Source organism: Gossypium hirsutum, chromosome A09 (genome assembly GCF_007990345.1).
Source record: "Gossypium hirsutum isolate 1008001.06 chromosome A09, Gossypium_hirsutum_v2.1, whole genome shotgun sequence".
NCBI classification, from domain to species: domain Eukaryota; kingdom Viridiplantae; phylum Streptophyta; class Magnoliopsida; order Malvales; family Malvaceae; genus Gossypium; species Gossypium hirsutum.
Window position 1 is genome coordinate 74115002 of NC_053432.1, and position 17841 is coordinate 74132842.

The window sequence follows — 17841 nt, forward strand, 5'->3', positions numbered from 1 at the left end:
TACATCAACTTCAGCCACCACTTTTGATCTCCGCCGTCCAAACTCCCCCACATTACTTCGCTGCATTTGTTTATGAGCCTTGTCCCTTAGTTCAGGCGTTTGCTTTGTTGGTTGAATTCTAAGTTGCAAATTCATTTTAATTACCCCCTCTCTCTTTCTCTCTCTCTCTCTCTCCCTCTCTCTTTCTTTCTCTTTCTTTGGATTTTGATCTTAAATTTTTCTCTTCTATTATCGTCAAAGCAAAAATTAATCCAGCTTCATACATTTCCTTGGCAAAATCCCACTGCTTTGCTTCGATTATCAATGGTAATGGCATTGCCATCAATGCCCCAATATTAACTGTTTCTTTCTTGTTCATTCTTCTTCGTTGGTTTGGTTTTCTTTGTCTCATTATCCTTTTTCTTTGGTTTTGTGGAGATAGGGGACAATGGCGGTGCCGCCATGGCTAGAGTCATTGCTAAGTACAGACTTTTTCACAGTTTGCACAACACATGGAGATGCAGCTAGGGGTGAATGTAACATGTATTGTTTAGACTGTAAAGGGGATGCGTTTTGCTTTTATTGCCGCTCTTCTAAACACAAAGATCATCAAGTTATTCAGGTAATCTCTATGTATGGGAATTAACAAATTTTACTTTCTGATAAATGTACATAAGTTAAAACCTTACTGTTTTTTGGTTTTTCTTTTGGGTTTTGATGTTCAGATAAGGAGATCTTCATATCATGATGTAGTGAGGGTCACAGAGATTCAAAAGGTATTGGATATAAGTGGGGTTCAAACATATGTGATAAACAGTGCCAGGGTTCTATTTCTGAATGAGAGGCCTCAACCAAAATCTGGAAAAGGTGTAGCTCATATCTGCGAAATCTGTGGAAGAAGCCTCTTGGACCCATTTCGCTTTTGTTCCTTGGGATGTAAGGTAAATAGCATTTTCTCTATCTAATTCATATCTCTTCATCCTTTCTTCCCATTAATTATCATCATCACCATTACCATTCACCACCCATCAGATGTATATATGGTTACATTATCATCAACCTTCATATATAACATATGGTATAACATGATGATTTTCTTCATTCGTTTCCCATATATAAAAGCATCATGATCCCAACTACCACTGCATTGATCATCAATCATGATTATATGATATTCCGTAAGATATATTAACTGGCCAATGCTCCACATTGTTTGATATTTCAAACAATTGTATAAATTGTGGTTGGATTAAGTAATGGTTTTAAGCAGTTAAAACAGTGAATTATAATTTTAATCCCATTTTTAATATGAAATTAGCTTGTAGGAATAAAGAGAAATGGGAATGCAAGTTTTAGCTTAGAGGCTAAGAATGAGGTGGTGGTAATGGATAGAACTAGAAGAGAAGGCATATCAAAGGAAGAAGAAGAATTGCGTGAAGGCTCACAACAAGACATTTACCCGCCCACGCCTCCCCCACCTCCTTCAAGTGCAAGGAGAAGGAAAGGAATCCCTCACCGTGCACCTTTTGGCTCCTAAAAATTCCACTAAAAAAAACCAAGTACCCATTTCTTTATTTATTACCAAAAAAGAAAAAAGATTACGATTGTTTGGGGGTCTTTGAATTTGTCCAATTGTCCTAACTCCTTTATGCAGGGTATCATAATTTGGTTAGGGGGAGTCCTAAAAAACAAAAAAAAGGGGGGGTGGGGGGAGGGGGAAGTAAAGTAAGTTTTGGCTTTTGGAATTGGGTCCCTTTCAACAACAAATTCCTCTCTCTGTGTATGTTGTGAAGAAAGGTCAATAATGCAAGAATTGGGAAATGTTAATTATTGCATAGTTGTAAGGTGTACATTGTAATCAAGAAATTATAAAAAAGAAAAGCAAAGTGATTGGGTGGAGTTTGTTTTATAGTTTTCATGGGTCCATCAATCACATGGGCGGTTTACATAAAGAAACAAAACTCCCTTCTATTTGTTTAATTCATAGGACTAATTAAATAAACCCATTTTTCTTTTTGTGATGAATTGTTACCCAGATTTGTAGATCTATCATTTTAAGTTCAATTTGGTTGTGGATATCTTCTTTATTGCTTTTCCTTCTTTTCACTTCAAGTACGTTTTGTTAAATATAGAAACAACTTTTGGCAAAATTAATGTTTTTTGGGGGTAAAAGTAGTAGATTATTCAATCAAGAAATACTCAAGTCACAATTAACATTACAAGCAGAACCTACTGGGTCAGCAGCTATGATTTCTTCAGGTGGATTATTAAAACGTACAAGACCTGGATTGTATTCAACTCCCTTTTTTAGCCATACAATCTGCTGCTGCCTTACCTTGTCTACATACATGTATGCATTTAGCAGTCCAATTCTTGTTTTTTTATCAAGGCTAAGTCACCGCTCTCTACATGCTACTCTTACATCCATTTAATTATCCCTTTAATCCAATTTTTTTTAAAGTAAGAAATCTTTTATATGGTTCAAACAGTTAGATTTTATTATTTTTGAACAACCATTTATAAGAAATTAAAAGATAATATTTTCATTTGAGGAAGGTCAAGATCCTAATTTTTCCCTCTTCTAAATTCGCTTATACTTTTTATCCTCGCTTTTTATTATTAAAAACTTGATTCCTAAACCCTAAACTAAAAATAATCTATCATGTGTTGCTTGCATCTCAATATGGACAATTGAGTCGATACCAATGTTACGACATATAATCTAATTGTGGATGTAATACTTTTCTACTTTTATATTTTTTAATAAATATGATAAAATTATTATTAATATAATATTTAAAAAAATTATAATTATTTTATCAATAATACTAATTAAAACAACATATTATTAATACTTTTTGAAAATATATTATTAAGCCATTTATAACATTAAAATAAATAAAAAAAGTTTATTTGAAATAGATAATTCAACGTGTTTACACATTAAATATTTTTATGAACCATTATCAATATTTTTATTATTATGGATGTTAGAAATATATTACATATAGTCTAACCATGAATATAATCTTCTACTTCCATATTTCTTTTTCAATAAATAAGAAAAAAAGTATTATTAATTTAATTTTTAAACTAAAAAAATAATTATATTTTTTTAGTAATAACATTAATTAAAATAACATATTAAAAATTACCTTAAATATTCTACACAAACAAAATTATTACTCAACACTGACATCACACATATTATTAATTTTAAAATTTAAATTAATATTATTATTTATATCGATTTTCAGTGATCCAAACAATAAAGATTAACAAATAGAAAATATGAATTTGCAATTTGTTTATGTTTTCTTTTGGTAAACTACACAAAAACCTATAAGAAAGATCAGATAATGCATCACAACGAATCTTTAAATCATTTGAAGTTGATGTCATATTAATTACTTCTTTACCTAAACTTATCTTTTTATGTTTATCTTATTATAACGAAATCTTTCATTAAAACTTTAATATAAATAAAAGTTTGGGCCATCTTTTAATCCCTACTTAGATTTTTTTTTCACTAAATTACTCCATTTCTTCTCCTATTAATCAATTTAAATTTGTTGATCCCTTGTTCTCTCATGAAGAGTAGGATAAGATGTACGAGAAGGATTCTATCTTGGAAATGGGCTTTAACTTGCAATCTTTGACAGACCATTATCAAAATATTATCGTTATCTTTGAAAATAGTAGCTCCACCAAATAATTTCTTTCTCTACCCTTGATAAGTGAAAGGGCGAGGATCCAAATAATATCCATGCTTTCGTTAACTTGTGCTTCCATCTAACTAGGGTTGTTGACAATTTATATATACATGTTTGTATAATGGAGAGTCTAAATATATGGTCTTTTTTTTTTTGTTTTACGAATATAAATAATATTAAGGGTCAATTTATCATTGAGATTGAAAAATACTTTTAAAATATGTTGCGAAAAAGAAAAAGTGATTTTCAAAAGTTTTAGGTGTTTAGTATTGTTATAAAAAAATACTTTTGAAAAAATCAAATATTTATTTTAGATATGATGTTGTAAAGTAGAAAATATGTATTTAAATTATATCTAAATTCGTTAATATTATGATATATGGATAGGGCTTTTAGGACATAATCATAAATAAATCCTGATGGAAAATTATAGACCAAAATGGTTGTTAAGTAGCGTTTAGCAAATTGAGGTTGGTGTGGAGTGAGGAGTAAGAGTTTTGAACTCAACTCAGCTTAGCCCAGGACTCTGCAACTAAACAATGCAAAAACTACATCTACATGAATATTCTTGTTTACTCTCTACAAGCGGAATTCACCTCTTAATTAAATCTTATAAACTATTTATTTATTTCGCGTCACTGACCAAGTCTATGTCGTAACTTCAACGCATGTACATGTTATTCAAATAGCATATTGAAGTTTCAACCATGTTATTTCCTCATCAAAAGCGGGAGAAAGCATTATTGACAAACAAATAATCGACTTTCTTCTAATTTTTATTATTATCTTTAGATTCAGAATCAGAAAACAAATAATTGAATTACTAATGGAAGACTTTGATCTGTCGTAGCATCAACCAAGTAAACTCATAGAACAAGGAATCTCATTTCTGTACGCACAAAAGCAATGCTTGGCAAATTTTAGCCACTCATTCTTATCTATCTCCAAACAACTCATACCCCACGGATTCTGAGCCTCAAACTCTTTTGGTTTTGAGTGCTGTTGGGATTCATGGCTTCCAAATGCATCAGCTTCCATCTCCATCCCCATCCCCACCTTTCTCTTTACTCTGCACTCCCCCAGAATCCAAAACTATCACGCCATGCCCCCACTTTGTTCTCAGCTGTCAAAACTGCCGCAATCAAAACCTCCCACTATCATATTTATCAATCGTTTCCCAAAAGATGTGCTACTTTAACTCCAATGGCATCTTCAGGTCAATCCAGTGTTGGAGACAAGTTTGATGAATTTGAACCTGACCAAACTTTCACCAATGATGATCTCAAGCCGACAACCCCAAGTCAAAGGAACTTCCACTGGTGGGAAATGGCCAGTCTTTGGATTGGCCTTGTTGTTGGTATCCCATCCTATTACATGGCTGGTAGTCTTGTTGATCTCGGGATGGCTTGGTGGCAAGGGATTGCCACTGTTGTTGTTGCCAACATGATTTTGTTAGTGCCATTGGTTCTCACGGGTCACCCTGGCACCAAATACGGAATCTCTTTCCCTGTCTTGGCGAGATCATGTTTTGGTATTCGTGGTGCCCATGTTCCTACTTTGCTTAGAGCCTTGGTTGGTTGTGGGTGGTACGGTATAGAGAGTTGGATTGGAGGTGAGGCAATTTTCCTTCTTCTCCCTAATTCCATTAAACAATCTTCCTTTTCTCAACTCTTACCATGGCTTGGCACTTCCCCTCTTGAATTTGCTTGTTTTATTGCCTTTTGGTCGGTCCAGTTGGCCGTAGTTTGGAAGGGAATGGAAGGAATTAGAGACCTTGAAAAATACTCGGCTCCAATTCTGATCATACTAACATCCATTCTTCTCATTTGGGCTTATGTCAAGGCTAATGGTTTAGGCCACATGTTATCCTTATCCTCTAGGCTATCTTCCCCTGAGTTTTGGTCTCTATTTTTCCCTTCACTCACCGCAAATATAAGCTTCTGGGCTACTATAGCACTCAACATTCCTGATTTTACTCGGTTTGCCAAGACTCAGAGGGATCAAATTATTGGTCAGGCTGGCCTTCCAATCTTCATGGGGGCATTTACATTTGTTGGCCTAGCTGTGACATCATCTACTACAGTAATTTTCGGCCAAGTGATCTCTAATCCAATTCAACTTCTTGGCCGAATTGGAGGGTTCACAACAACCATCTTAGCCATTCTAGGAATAAGCCTAGCCACCATCACAACCAACATAGCAGCCAACGTGGTTGCCCCAGCAAACGCATTGGTTAATCTAAGCCCTTCTCTATTCACATTCAGAAGAGGGGCTCTGCTTACTGCTTTGCTTGGCATTGCTTTTCAGCCATGGAGACTGCTAAAATCTAGTGAGAGCTTTGTATATACATGGCTAGTGGGATACTCTGCTTTGTTGGGTCCAATAGGTGGCATAGTCTTAGCAGATTATTATCTTATTCATCAAACGGATTTAAGCATCAAGGACTTGTATTCTTCAAGTCCCGGTGGGGCTTATTACTATTGTGGAGGCTTCAATTTGGCAGCAATGGCAGCTCTAGTAATTGGGATTTTGCCTGTAATCCCAGGATTCTTGCAAAAGGTGGGGATTCTATCTTCGGTTTCAGATGTTTTTGTTGTCATATACAACAATGCTTGGTTTTTCAGCTTCTTCTCTGCAGGTCTGTTATATTGGATTTTGACAAGTTTGAGAGGAAAACAAAATAAATCTTTACCCTCAGATCCCCTTTTGCCAACAAAATCCTAAGGCAAGGCTTGTCTTTAACTTTATTCCTTTGTATATTTTCACTTTGCAAACGGTATTGAGAGTGTACATAATTTATGGTGAATCAGCACATTCAACCATTACACTCTAAAGACTGGAAATAGACCATTATCTATGCAGTTGTAAAAAGAATACTGAAGCTGTCACCTTTAGTGTCAAGCATGAGTTGATGCATGAGTTGCTTGCAACTTTTAGTAGAAAAGAGGTTGCATTGTTGGGTAAGAGAAAGGATGCAGTGAGAACACTGTTGAATGTCACCTTTTAAGAATTGATGCATGAACCAGCCCCACCAAAAGATTACCTGAGAAATGTTCCAATTCTGGGATAAAGCTCTCATTTACTTGAGCTCTTTTAAGAAGTTAGTTTCGCACATACAAAGTTTTCAATAATGTTATTGGTAACCATAGTACAGCAACGATTGAGAGTGAATTGCAAGAGAATGAAGAGGTGAGACTCCCTACAATAAGCAACCTACGGTTTTGGTTATATGAATCCAATATTCTGATGGTAGGCCATCTGTTATATTATATCAGAGCACTGCAAATAGCAGATGTTTGAAATTTAGCAGTCCTTAAGCGTAAAGCAGTTATACCCAAAATTTACTTCTATCTTCCAACTCCAACCGGCAGAGCAGGAGCAGATCATTTATCGTATAGGGAATTGGAAGGGAGCTCACATCATTTTATCATATAGGCACAATCCTTATTTGTTGAAAGAATGTCTAAAAGGCTTACTATTTTAATACTTGGAAACGCTTGATTGTTACCAAAAGAAAGAAGCTGGCAGTCATCCAGCAGCACGCCAGAGTTAGAGCATCAGACACACCCCAGATCAGTGGTTCCTGGACAGAGCACACCCCAATACTTCTGGTGTACCCCTGCACCCAAGGTCCCCGATAATCTCGGTCGGATAACACCACCTGCAACAGAAGCACCATCCGAAATAAGCTGGTGCCACCTCTCAGGAGGCTTCTCCCAACCAGCCTCCATCCAAGTCCCGAGTCACCTCTTCTTTCAGTCTGCAACCTTTTACCAATTATCCCCTCTAACTCCTGAAAATTATCCTCGAAAATCAAGCCGTTTCCAACAGACTGCTCCAAAGTCCAAACACAAGGTCCCAAATCCCAATCAGTAGCTTCTTTGGCAAAATATTATCGATTCTCGAGTAAAGTTGATTATGGGTGGAGTCGGGCTCGGTTTAGACTCAGACTTAAATATAATATTAACGTATTTTATGATTTGTTTAAATCTAGTTTAATAAGAAATATAGATTTAAAATTTTGTTCAAGCCTATCTATATTTATAAAAGATTAACCCCAAGCTCATTTTAAGTTCATTTATATTATTTTTTAATTTTTTTATATTATTTTAATCTAATATTTAATAATTTTATTTTTTTAATTTATTAAATATAATTATGTTAACATTATTTTAATGTTTATGTTAGAATAATATTATATATAAGTTTATTTTTTAATATCTTACAAATTAAATAATATATAAACTATTATAAACTTAAAAATAAATCGGACTAGATTCGACCCTTAAATCTTTAAATCCGAGTATGACTTATATTTTAAATAAACCTAAATTTTTTACCCCAAATTATTTTCAAACTTAATATTTTTGTCTATAAATTTTTAAATTTAAAGTAAACTTTTGAGCGTGATCGGGTTTCCTATCCATAAACATAAACAGAAACAGATGTATTCTTGAGATTAGAAAAATGAAAGAAACTGGCAGAGCAAGAGCGTGACCTGCGCCAAAACTTCATTTTTCTGTTGGTTCGTCTTTAAGATAATTGATCAATAATGTCCATTGCATTTTGAAGTTTGGATCAAGAATTTCAGACCCAAAAAATTTGGACCCAAGATTTCCATTCAAGTGAAAATTTAAGAGTTGGATTAGGCTTATAATCTGGATTTGCTTGTAAAGGCACACCACCATCCTTAATATTAAATTTAAAATTTTCCATTTAACTTCAAATTTTTACAATTTAATTTTTTAATAAAAATGATAATTTTTTAATAAGTATTTTAATTATTTTTTATTAAGGGTAAGAGTAGAGGATATCCATTTTTTGTCTTTTTATTTTTAATTTTTGAAGACTATTTTTATAAAATAAAAAAATTTTATGTTAGTTTCTTATGTTTCTTATAAATCAATTTATTATTAAATACTGAAATAAAATATTTCAAAGTTGTTTTCTTTTTTTTTTCTTAAAATAATTTAAAATCAATGTTCAACATAAATTTTAATATAAGATCAGAGTTTAGTCAGAAAATGACATAAAAATCATGTGATTGCAAGTCTTCAGAGGCCGAGTCAGGCCTAAACATAATATTAATATACTTTATACTTGCTTAAGCTAGCCCGACCTGAAATATGAGTTTAAAATTTTACTCAAGCTCTATCATATTTGTAAAAGACTAATCCAAGCCCATTTTAGGCCCTTCTATGTTATTTTTAAATATATATATTTTATTTTATTTTAATATTTAATAATTTTATACATATTTTATTTATTGAAAATTTTTATATAGTCATCTTAATATTATTTTAATGTTTACATTAGAATATTATTATTTATTTAGTATAGATTTATTTTTTTTAATATGTTCTAAATTACATTACTATAATAAAAAATATTATAAGCTTAAAAATGGACCGACCTTGGGCCTTGAATGTTCAATTCTAAGCCCGACCCATATTTTAAACGAGCTTATTTTTTTTGTCTAAACCCCTTTTTCGGGTCTAATATTTTTGCCCAGATCCTTTAAAATTTTCAGGCCTAGATAAATAATCTGACCCATGAACAGGTATATATATCTGTATATATGACAGAGTTACTTATATTCTACAAATATCAATTAACTTTAAAAAACAATTATTAATTAAAATAAATTAGTCACAAATTTTAATATCCATACATAATAATATTTTGATTAATATTTGAATGACAAATGTTAAGTTTTGGCACAACTCATCAACCAATAGTATCAAAATTATCAACACGCGTCATACCTCAATGTATCAATTCGTTTATGTAGCAACAAATATGTCACCGATTTATGACAAAACTCCAAAATAACGATAAATATGTCCTGAAAGTCAATAATGTCGTGAACCGGTACCTGTGTGGTAAAATATACAACACGATTCTTCCTTCCTATTTTGTTTTATACATCTTAACTAAACTAGTAGATTATTCGAGAACTTTACAACCTTGGATGTTGGATTCGTTACGGTTGAAACATTCATCGTCTCTTGTAACATGAGTTTTAAACATATTTTCTACCAAATTCAGTGTTACACCATGGGTTTGGGATACAAAAGTATGGTAGTCAAGGTAGGTTTTGGTAAATTTAAAATTTTTTTTATGTGTAATATTATATTGATTGTAGAGGTAAGTTTTTTAAGTGATTGCCTATGTGCCAACAGAAGTAAATATTACAGCTATCATTGTGCTAGACACACGAATTTTATTATTTATTAGCATGTTTGATCAAAATATTTTAATTATTTATTTATTATTAGAGAAGAGGTTGAATCAAGTAAAGTTATTTTTGAAGGGTTCTTATGTGCTCTACATATCTTAAATAACGAGATATGTACTCCAAGAAAACATGGGCCGACTTTATGATCTTCTGTATCTTTATATTAAGGATCATTGATTTGATGAGGTTTGGGCAGACCATGATGGATTAAAGGTTACTTTGTGAAAATAGATTCGTGCTCTAAATATAGAAGATTTTTTCGACATTGATAGATGTTATATTGTTGAGGCAAGTTTTTTTTGAAATGGCTATTGAAATGCCAACAATAGTGGCCACTAGAGTTAGCATTGCGACAAACAACATAACTTGCCATTTTTGGAGTTAGCAATCTTTTCAACAAAATTAGTCGGGCCATGACTTGGATGATTTTCTGGACTTGTGTTAGCTCATATTTGAATATTCATCTTGTGGAGCAACAAATCTTTGAAGATTGAATCAATCCGAATCAAACAAATCGAAGCCCTTGTTTTGTGGAGATTAACTTGACTAATTTGAAAACTTGTCTTGGAGATATTTGATTTATTGTGGACTTTATGAGGTTATATATAAGGCCTTTTTATGAAGCTATTTTAGTTGGATCTTGATTGTAGTTTATCTTTATCTTAGCGAGCATTAAACCCTTATATATTAAAGACTTGTGTAAGTTAGAAAGCAGTAGTTACATACAACACTTGTTTATTGAGAAACTTGTATTTAGGAGTGCATTGAGAGCATAAAACAAGTTTGTTGCTTGGTTTTACAACCTAAGTTCTTAGGGGAAGAACTTAGAGGTAAGATCTAGATTTTTAGGTATAAAAGTGAGGTTGTTATACGAAGGTATGATAGGACTTAAATCATTTGTTGTATTAGGATTAAAGGCAGTGGATTTTCTCATTAAGCTAAGCATCACAGGCGTAGAGAAATCGAATTGTGTAAACAATTTCTTACCTCTTGTTTTTGTTGGCTTATCGTAGTGTCATCTAAAGTACTCATTTTCATTAACACTTCTATTCAACATTTTGCCATCACTTCCGTACTCTATTTTTTTTAAAACAATTATTGACTATTTAAATATTAATTATTTATTAATTTAAAATAAAAGCAAATGTAGGATTTTAATATAAACGGGGACTAGACAAATGATGTTACAATCCATACATTTTAAGAGATAGTTGGGAAATGTGTCCATATTGTAGTAAACATGTAATTATTTGCTATGTATTTTAATAATGGATAAATAAATAAATTTAATTTCACATTTCACTATTATATCTTTTGTGTTTCTATCTTTTATGTTTTGCATACATAGCGAAATTATGACAAGCAAATATTAGCTTATTAATTGTCTTATTAATTGGCTAAGTTCAAGTTGATGAAAAATGACACTATAAGAACATTTACATTGTGAGAAAGATAACTTACTTCAGTAGCTAATCTAAACAAATCCGTAATCCCGTAAAAAAAATCAAAATGAGCATTTGATTCAAATACATAGACGGATTATCATGCCGCCTACAATTTCAATTAGAGAGATGATTAGCCTTGGTTATTGAAGCAGTTGACTCCATAAGTACAGACATAAATGTACTCATTAGAAGGATGATACATCATACTAGAGCCAAGTTGAATTAATTCTGGATCCGTTTGTGAATTAATTTACTTCTGACGTTCATGGTGTGACTTACCTAAATCACAAAGTGGCTCGGTTTTGAAACTTTTTAAATCTTTCGTTGTAACTGTAAAACCATTTTCTTAACCAATTTTTCCAACACACCCGTCTTGAATGGTGAATTCGAATGCCAGATGTAGCATCCATTGCCGGAACAACTCGAACAACAATCATTCATCTCATTAGTCAAGTCAAGAGATTAAATTTTAAAACATTTTTATAATGTTATGAAAATAAATACAATTATAAGACTTTAAAATTATATTAAAATGATTTTTATGACATGTATTGGCTCAAGTCATGCCCACGAAAGAAGCCATGAATCTTCGATCGATTTTGGAGCTTAAAAAGACACTTTGTAGGTGCACGCCACTATCGGTACAAGTGGGGAAATGTATCGATACATCTCCTTGTTATTATAGCTTTTTGCATTTTATTACACTTGTCGCGATACAACTGGGCCCCAATACTAATACAACTATGTTGTGATCTAAAAATCACTTCAACACTTACTTGTTTTGGCACCTACAAGCTTGGTATCAAATCATGGACCTAGGAAACTCATAATTCAAGTTTAAAACATAAAAAATACACACCAAAACATTTCCAAACATAGCGGGCATAAACATGCTACAATCGCTTACAAGTGAATACCTACATGAAACTTACATGAAACTTATGTAAACTAGTGCATTATCCCAATCATTAATGTACACAAACATAACCATTATTTACGACCTTTGAACATGTTAATCAAGTACTCTAAACATCATGTAAGCCTCATAAGATCTCCTAAACTTAGGTACATGTCATTACTTATCAAACATTCCATAAATCTTAGGAAGATTTTAGTGATTTGAAATATATGTCTTTGGGTGCCAACGAACTATACAGGCACAAATGAACGCCATTTGATACTTGTACACATAAATAAACATGTCCACACGTTGAGCATGAAAAGCTCAGTGACGCTAATACAATTTGAATTCAATTCATAAATGCATTGCGAAAGGAAATGCACTAATTTAGCATCAAGATGTATATATAAATTTATTTAAATTAAGTTTCCACTTGTATAATAATGAGCATATATCCACAAGTCTATATATCAATCCACCCTCAAGGTATTTATACAATATCATTAATGAGCTTGTCTATAAGCATCAAATCTCATTGGCAATATACATTTTAATGCAATAACCATGGCATTAATGAATTGTGTCATGTTACCACATTTCATTATCAAGATATTGATCCCATTTTATTTTTATTATTTAGTCTATGTTAATCAAATACAGACTCAAGGACGAATACACATATTATCATTAATGTACGCTTACAACCGGTTTGAGAATTGAAGCTAGTGTTATGTACTCGACCCTTTGGGAATTAAAGAACTCTCCCACCCTTCGGGGATATAGGAGTAAATAAAATGAATTAATATACGCTTGCGAAGACTCTAAGATTTGGAGCTAGTAATGTTTACTTGACCCTCCTGGAATTAAGTACCGTTCTCAACCCTTCAGGGAATTAGAGAATTCTCGATAATACAGGAGTAAATAAAATGCATCAACATACGCTCGCAACCCCTCCAAAAATTAGAGCTAGTATTATTTACTCAACCCTCCAAGAATCAGGTATTGTTCTCGATATTTTGAGAATTAGAGAAGTCTCTCACCCTCCAGGAATATAGAAGTAAATAAATTGCATCATTATACGTTCGTGACCCCTTTGAGAATTGGAGCTAGTGACGTGTATTCAACCCTTTGAGAATTAGAGCTAGTGATATGTATTCAACTCTTTGAGAATTAGAGTAGTGACATATCTAGAGGGGTATCAGAGGCCCCGGTCCACTCTAAAATAGAAAATTGTCTATTTAGGTAAAATTAAATTTTTTCACCTAAAAAATAATAAAAGTTTAATTTAATCTTTTAAAAATTATAAAAATATAGACTAATAAAAATTAAAATTTAATTTCAATCTTCCTTAGCAAAATATTTCTCGCTTCCCCCTAAGTTAAAATACCGTTCTTAATCCTCAATAATTAAAGAACTCTCTCATCCTCAATCTCTCTTGAAGCCCCCACCCTCTCCTCTTTGTACTGTGGTGATGACAATAGCTGACGACAACTAAGGTTTTCTTTAAGACTGGTTTTTGGTTGAACCAAGCCTTAAACTTTGTCGTATCTTTTTTCCTTTCGGACTTTTTTCCCTTTTTTTTTCCGTAGCTGGCTTTATTTTTTAAAAATGAATATGTTCTTATTGAAAGAAAAAGATTGATGAGTCCAGGTCAGTACATTGACGTCTTTAGCATCTGATTCTAATTAAAAGCGTCTTTCCACCAAGCAAATAACTTCATCACGTCCATCACATCTGAAGCTTATCATTTTGTCCACAATATCTGGTGCAATCAATGACGGCATGACACGCATTCTAGCAGGTGGCGAACGGTTAATGGCTTATCAATTCTTGTCCTGTTCTGCAATAATCAAATTACAAACTAGCTTTTTATGTGTCAAAGGTAGCTATAACCCCAATGCCGAAAGGCAATGATAAGCATGTCAGGGTGCTAATATATTTCACTGTAGTTTCAAAATCTGAACTCCAAACATATCATATCATCACAGCTTAAATTGTTAAGTAATATCAAAAGTAGAAAAAGAAGTGACCAGAAATAAAAGAAAAAGAATATTATAAGAGAGAAAGAAAAAATTCCAAATACGGTCATTTTGGTTTTTGGCTGCCGTTTAGTAATTCACCGGTTAATTATATTTATCAATTTAATTTTGTTTAAGTGGTTCACATGAACATATTTGATCTAACGGTTACGAATTGTGTATGATTATAAGATGCTTATACTAAATCACTTATCATAGAATATTTCTATTAACCACTCATCTTATTTATCTGGAAACGACTTATACCCCACGGTTTCAGCCTCAAACTTCTAGGAATTAGTTTTGAGTCATGGCTTCCAAATGCATCGTCTCCCATCTCCATTTGTATCCCCACCTTTCTCTTCACTCTGCTATACCTCATCAACATCCCAACTTCTCACGCCTTCCTCCCACTAACTTATCCTTACCAGTCATATTTAAGGCCTCGTTTCCGAAAAAATGTATCATTTTAGTCCCCAGGGCATCATCATCGTCTTCAGGTCAATCCAGTGTTGGAAAAAAGGTTTATGAATTTGATCCTCATCCAACTCTCACCAATGATGACCTCAAGCCGACAAGACCAAGTCAAAGGAACTACCACTGGAAGCAAATGGCCAGACATTGGGTTGGTCTTGTTGTTGGTGTTCCAGCATATTACATGGCAGGTAGTCTTGTTGAGCTGGGGATGGCTTGGTGGCAAGGGATTGCCACTGTTGTTGCTGCCAACATGATTTTGTTAGTGCCGTTAGTCCTCACGGGTCACCCTGGCACCAAATATGGAATCTCTTTCCCTGTCCTGGCGAGATCATCTTTTGGCATTCGTGGTGCACATGTTCCTACTTCGCTTAGTGCTTTGGTTTGTTGTGGGTGGTATGGGATAGAGAGTTGGATTGGAGGTGAGGCTATCTACCTTTTTCTCCCAAACTCCATTAAACAATCTTCGTTTTCTCAACCCTTACCATGGCTTGGCACTTCCCCTCTTGAATTCGCTTGTTTTATTGCCTTTTCGTTGGTCCAGCTGGTCGCAGTTTTGAAGGGTATGGAAGGGGTTAAAGCCTTCCAAAAGTACGCAGCACCCACCCTGATCATGCTCACATCATTTCTTCTCATTTGGGCTTATGTCAAGGCTGCTGGTTTGGGCCACTTACTAAACATGTCCTCTAGGCTATCCTCCTCGGAGTTTTGGTCTTTGTTTTTCCCTTCCCTCACAGCTAATATAAGCTTCTGGACTACTATAGCACTCAACATTCCAGATTTTACTCGGTTTGCCAAGACTCAGAGGGATCAAATTATTGGTCAGGCCGGCCTTCCTATCTTCATGGGATTATTTACTTTTGTTGGCCTAGCTGTAACATCTTCTACTCAAGTTATTTTCGGCCATGTTATCTCTAATCCAATTCACCTTCTTGGCCAAATTGGAGGATTGACAACAATGATACTAGCCATTCTAGGAATAAGCCTAGCCACAATGGCAACCAACATTGCGGCCAATGTCGTTGCGCCAGCAAATGCATTGGTCAATCTCTACCCTTCCAAGCTCACATACAGAACAGGTGCTCTGCTGTCAGCATTGTTTTGCGTTGCGTTTCAGCCATGGAGACTGCTAAAATCTAGTGAAAGCTTTGTATATACATGGCTAGTGGGATACTCAGCGTTGTTGGGTCCAATCGGTGGCATTGTCTTAGCAGATTATTATCTTATTCGGCAAACCAAATTAAGCCTCAAGGACTTGTATTCTTTAAGTCCCGAGGGGGCTTATTACTATTGTGGAGGCTTCAATTTGGCAGCATTGGCAGCTCTAGTAATTGGGATTTTGCCAGTAATCCCAGGATTCTTGCAAAAAGTGGGGATTCTATCATCAGTTTCAGATGCTTTTGTTGTCATATACAACAATGCTTGGTTTTTCAGCTTCTTATCTGCAGGTCTATTATACTGGATTTTGGCAAGCTTGGGTTTTGAGGGTTTTGAGAGGGAAACAAAGTAAACATATACCCTTTGATTGATCCCCTTTTGCCACCCGCAACCTACGCTAAAACTTCTCAAATATACTACATTTAGTTTCTCTTTATTCCATTGTATACTTTTAACTTGAACCATTTAGACTATACTGTAGAGGCCATTATTATGCAGATGTAAAAGACTACGCAAGCTGGCACCTGTACTGTCTGTTTTTCATGAATAAAACCCGCACTACTGTCATTCATTCCCAACTGGCCAACTCATTGTTTGCTTGCATGTTCAGTCCGTAATTAACAGGAAAACCAACACAGAATTTTTTTTGGTATCTTCATCTCTAAGATACAAACAATGTTGTCTCTAAGATACAAAATTATATTCTCTCATTAAAAATGTAATATATATACCAATGCAGTTAATTAAAAGAATATTACTAAAAATTGAATTCTAAAAATGATGAATGTCATCTTCTAATCATGGTTGTGGCTATCATAAATTCCCTTTTAATTAAAATTTTCAGTTTGTTTGAATGGTTTGGTGTGATTCAATTGAATTCATTAAAATTAGTAAGTATTGATGCATATCAGTACAAATAAATATTCAATTTTCTTATAATTATATTTAAAAATAAAATGTAATTATGAAATTAAATTATGCAAACTTTAATTAATAATTAATAATTTTATATTTATACATATACAATTGAAGGATACTTTTTGTATATAATTACGTTTGATTATACATCAAAGCGCACTAATATTAGTGCTTGCTAACACTAAAAAGTAAAGTATATCCATCAATACCATAACAAAACCTTGGGTTTTTATTAAAATAATATGAAAAATAAAATAAATTATAAATTATTTACCAAAATAATAAGAAAGTTGCAGTAATTTTGGGTATCGCACATGTTTGGGGGACACCATCCTTAGTTATTATTAAAATAATAAAATAAAATAAAATAAAAAGGTGGGTGTTGCACAAACAACACACTACACCTTGCAAACCTTTCAATCCACGAGAGTGGGAGGGAAACAACTATTGTGTTTTGAGATATTGTTATTTAGGTCTTTCATTTTTAAATTTTATTTTAATTCCAACCTAAATTCGTAGTTTTTTTTTTTATGATTTAGTCCTTGCTTTTAATATTTTTGAATTTAGTTTGCATCTTATATGACTTTTTTAAATTATTAATGTTTTTGTAGGTATATGGTAAGATTCAATTTGTCCTACAATAATTTTAGAGTATTTATTCTCTTTTTATTAATATTAATGTACTTGGCAAAAAAGAAAAAAAAACGAGTTTGAAAGGAATATAGGGTGCTGTTTGCTTTTTAATTTTAGAGGTGTGGGCAGTGTTTGATGGACTTATGCTAGTAAAAAAATATGACTTCAGACGAGTAATAGTTGAGTGTGATAATTTGTAGGTAGTAAATATGTTGTTAAAGGAAAATAATGATGCTCAAAATTTTCCTTTGGTCCGAAGAATTCAAAAGTTAATGTGTACGCTTGTTCATGTTCGAGTTCAACATGTTAATCGAGAAGTAAATTCAGGTGCAGACTATAGGGCTAAAACAACAAGACATCAGGC

At 33.2% G+C, this 17841-nt stretch overlaps 3 protein-coding genes across 4 annotated transcripts; all 3 read left to right on the top strand.

The window, feature by feature from the left end:
• LOC107889791 (protein RGF1 INDUCIBLE TRANSCRIPTION FACTOR 1) lies at window positions 1-2004 on the top strand. Of its 2 annotated transcripts, none has more exons than XM_016814353.2 (4): window positions 1-306; window positions 418-601; window positions 705-920; window positions 1298-2004. In XM_016814353.2, exons 2-4 carry the CDS (start codon window positions 428-430, stop codon window positions 1514-1516), a joined length of 609 nt encoding a protein of 202 aa, XP_016669842.1. In that variant the 5' UTR covers window positions 1-306; window positions 418-427; the 3' UTR covers window positions 1517-2004. The 2 variants fall into 2 exon arrangements, with proteins under 2 accessions (XP_016669842.1, XP_016669841.1); XM_016814352.2 differs by having other exon boundaries at window positions 5-306; window positions 422-601.
• A 2438-nt stretch (window positions 2005-4442) lies between these two features.
• Window positions 4443-6636, top strand: LOC107889790 (purine-uracil permease NCS1). Its single transcript, XM_041076702.1, has one exon. The coding sequence runs from the start codon at window positions 4704-4706 to the stop codon at window positions 6414-6416; it is 1713 nt and encodes a 570-aa protein (XP_040932636.1). The 5' UTR covers window positions 4443-4703; the 3' UTR covers window positions 6417-6636.
• A 7880-nt stretch (window positions 6637-14516) lies between these two features.
• LOC107889792 (purine-uracil permease NCS1) lies at window positions 14517-16497 on the top strand. Its single transcript, XM_016814354.2, has one exon. The coding sequence runs from the start codon at window positions 14605-14607 to the stop codon at window positions 16276-16278; it is 1674 nt and encodes a 557-aa protein (XP_016669843.1). The 5' UTR covers window positions 14517-14604; the 3' UTR covers window positions 16279-16497.
• The last annotated feature ends 1344 nt before the right edge of the window (window positions 16498-17841 follow it).

Coding starts and splice junctions, on each gene's coding strand:
- LOC107889792 (XM_016814354.2), top strand. CDS start 14,605: ATGGCTTCCAAATGCATCGTCTCCCATCTCCATTTGTATCCCCACCTT.
- LOC107889790 (XM_041076702.1), top strand. CDS start 4,704: ATGGCTTCCAAATGCATCAGCTTCCATCTCCATCCCCATCCCCACCTT.
- LOC107889791 (XM_016814352.2), top strand. Junction 602..704: donor AAGATCATCAAGTTATTCAG/GTAATCTCTATG, acceptor TTTGATGTTCAG/ATAAGGAGATCTTCATATCA. Junction 921..1,297: donor TTTGTTCCTTGGGATGTAAG/GTAAATAGCATT, acceptor ATATGAAATTAG/CTTGTAGGAATAAAGAGAAA.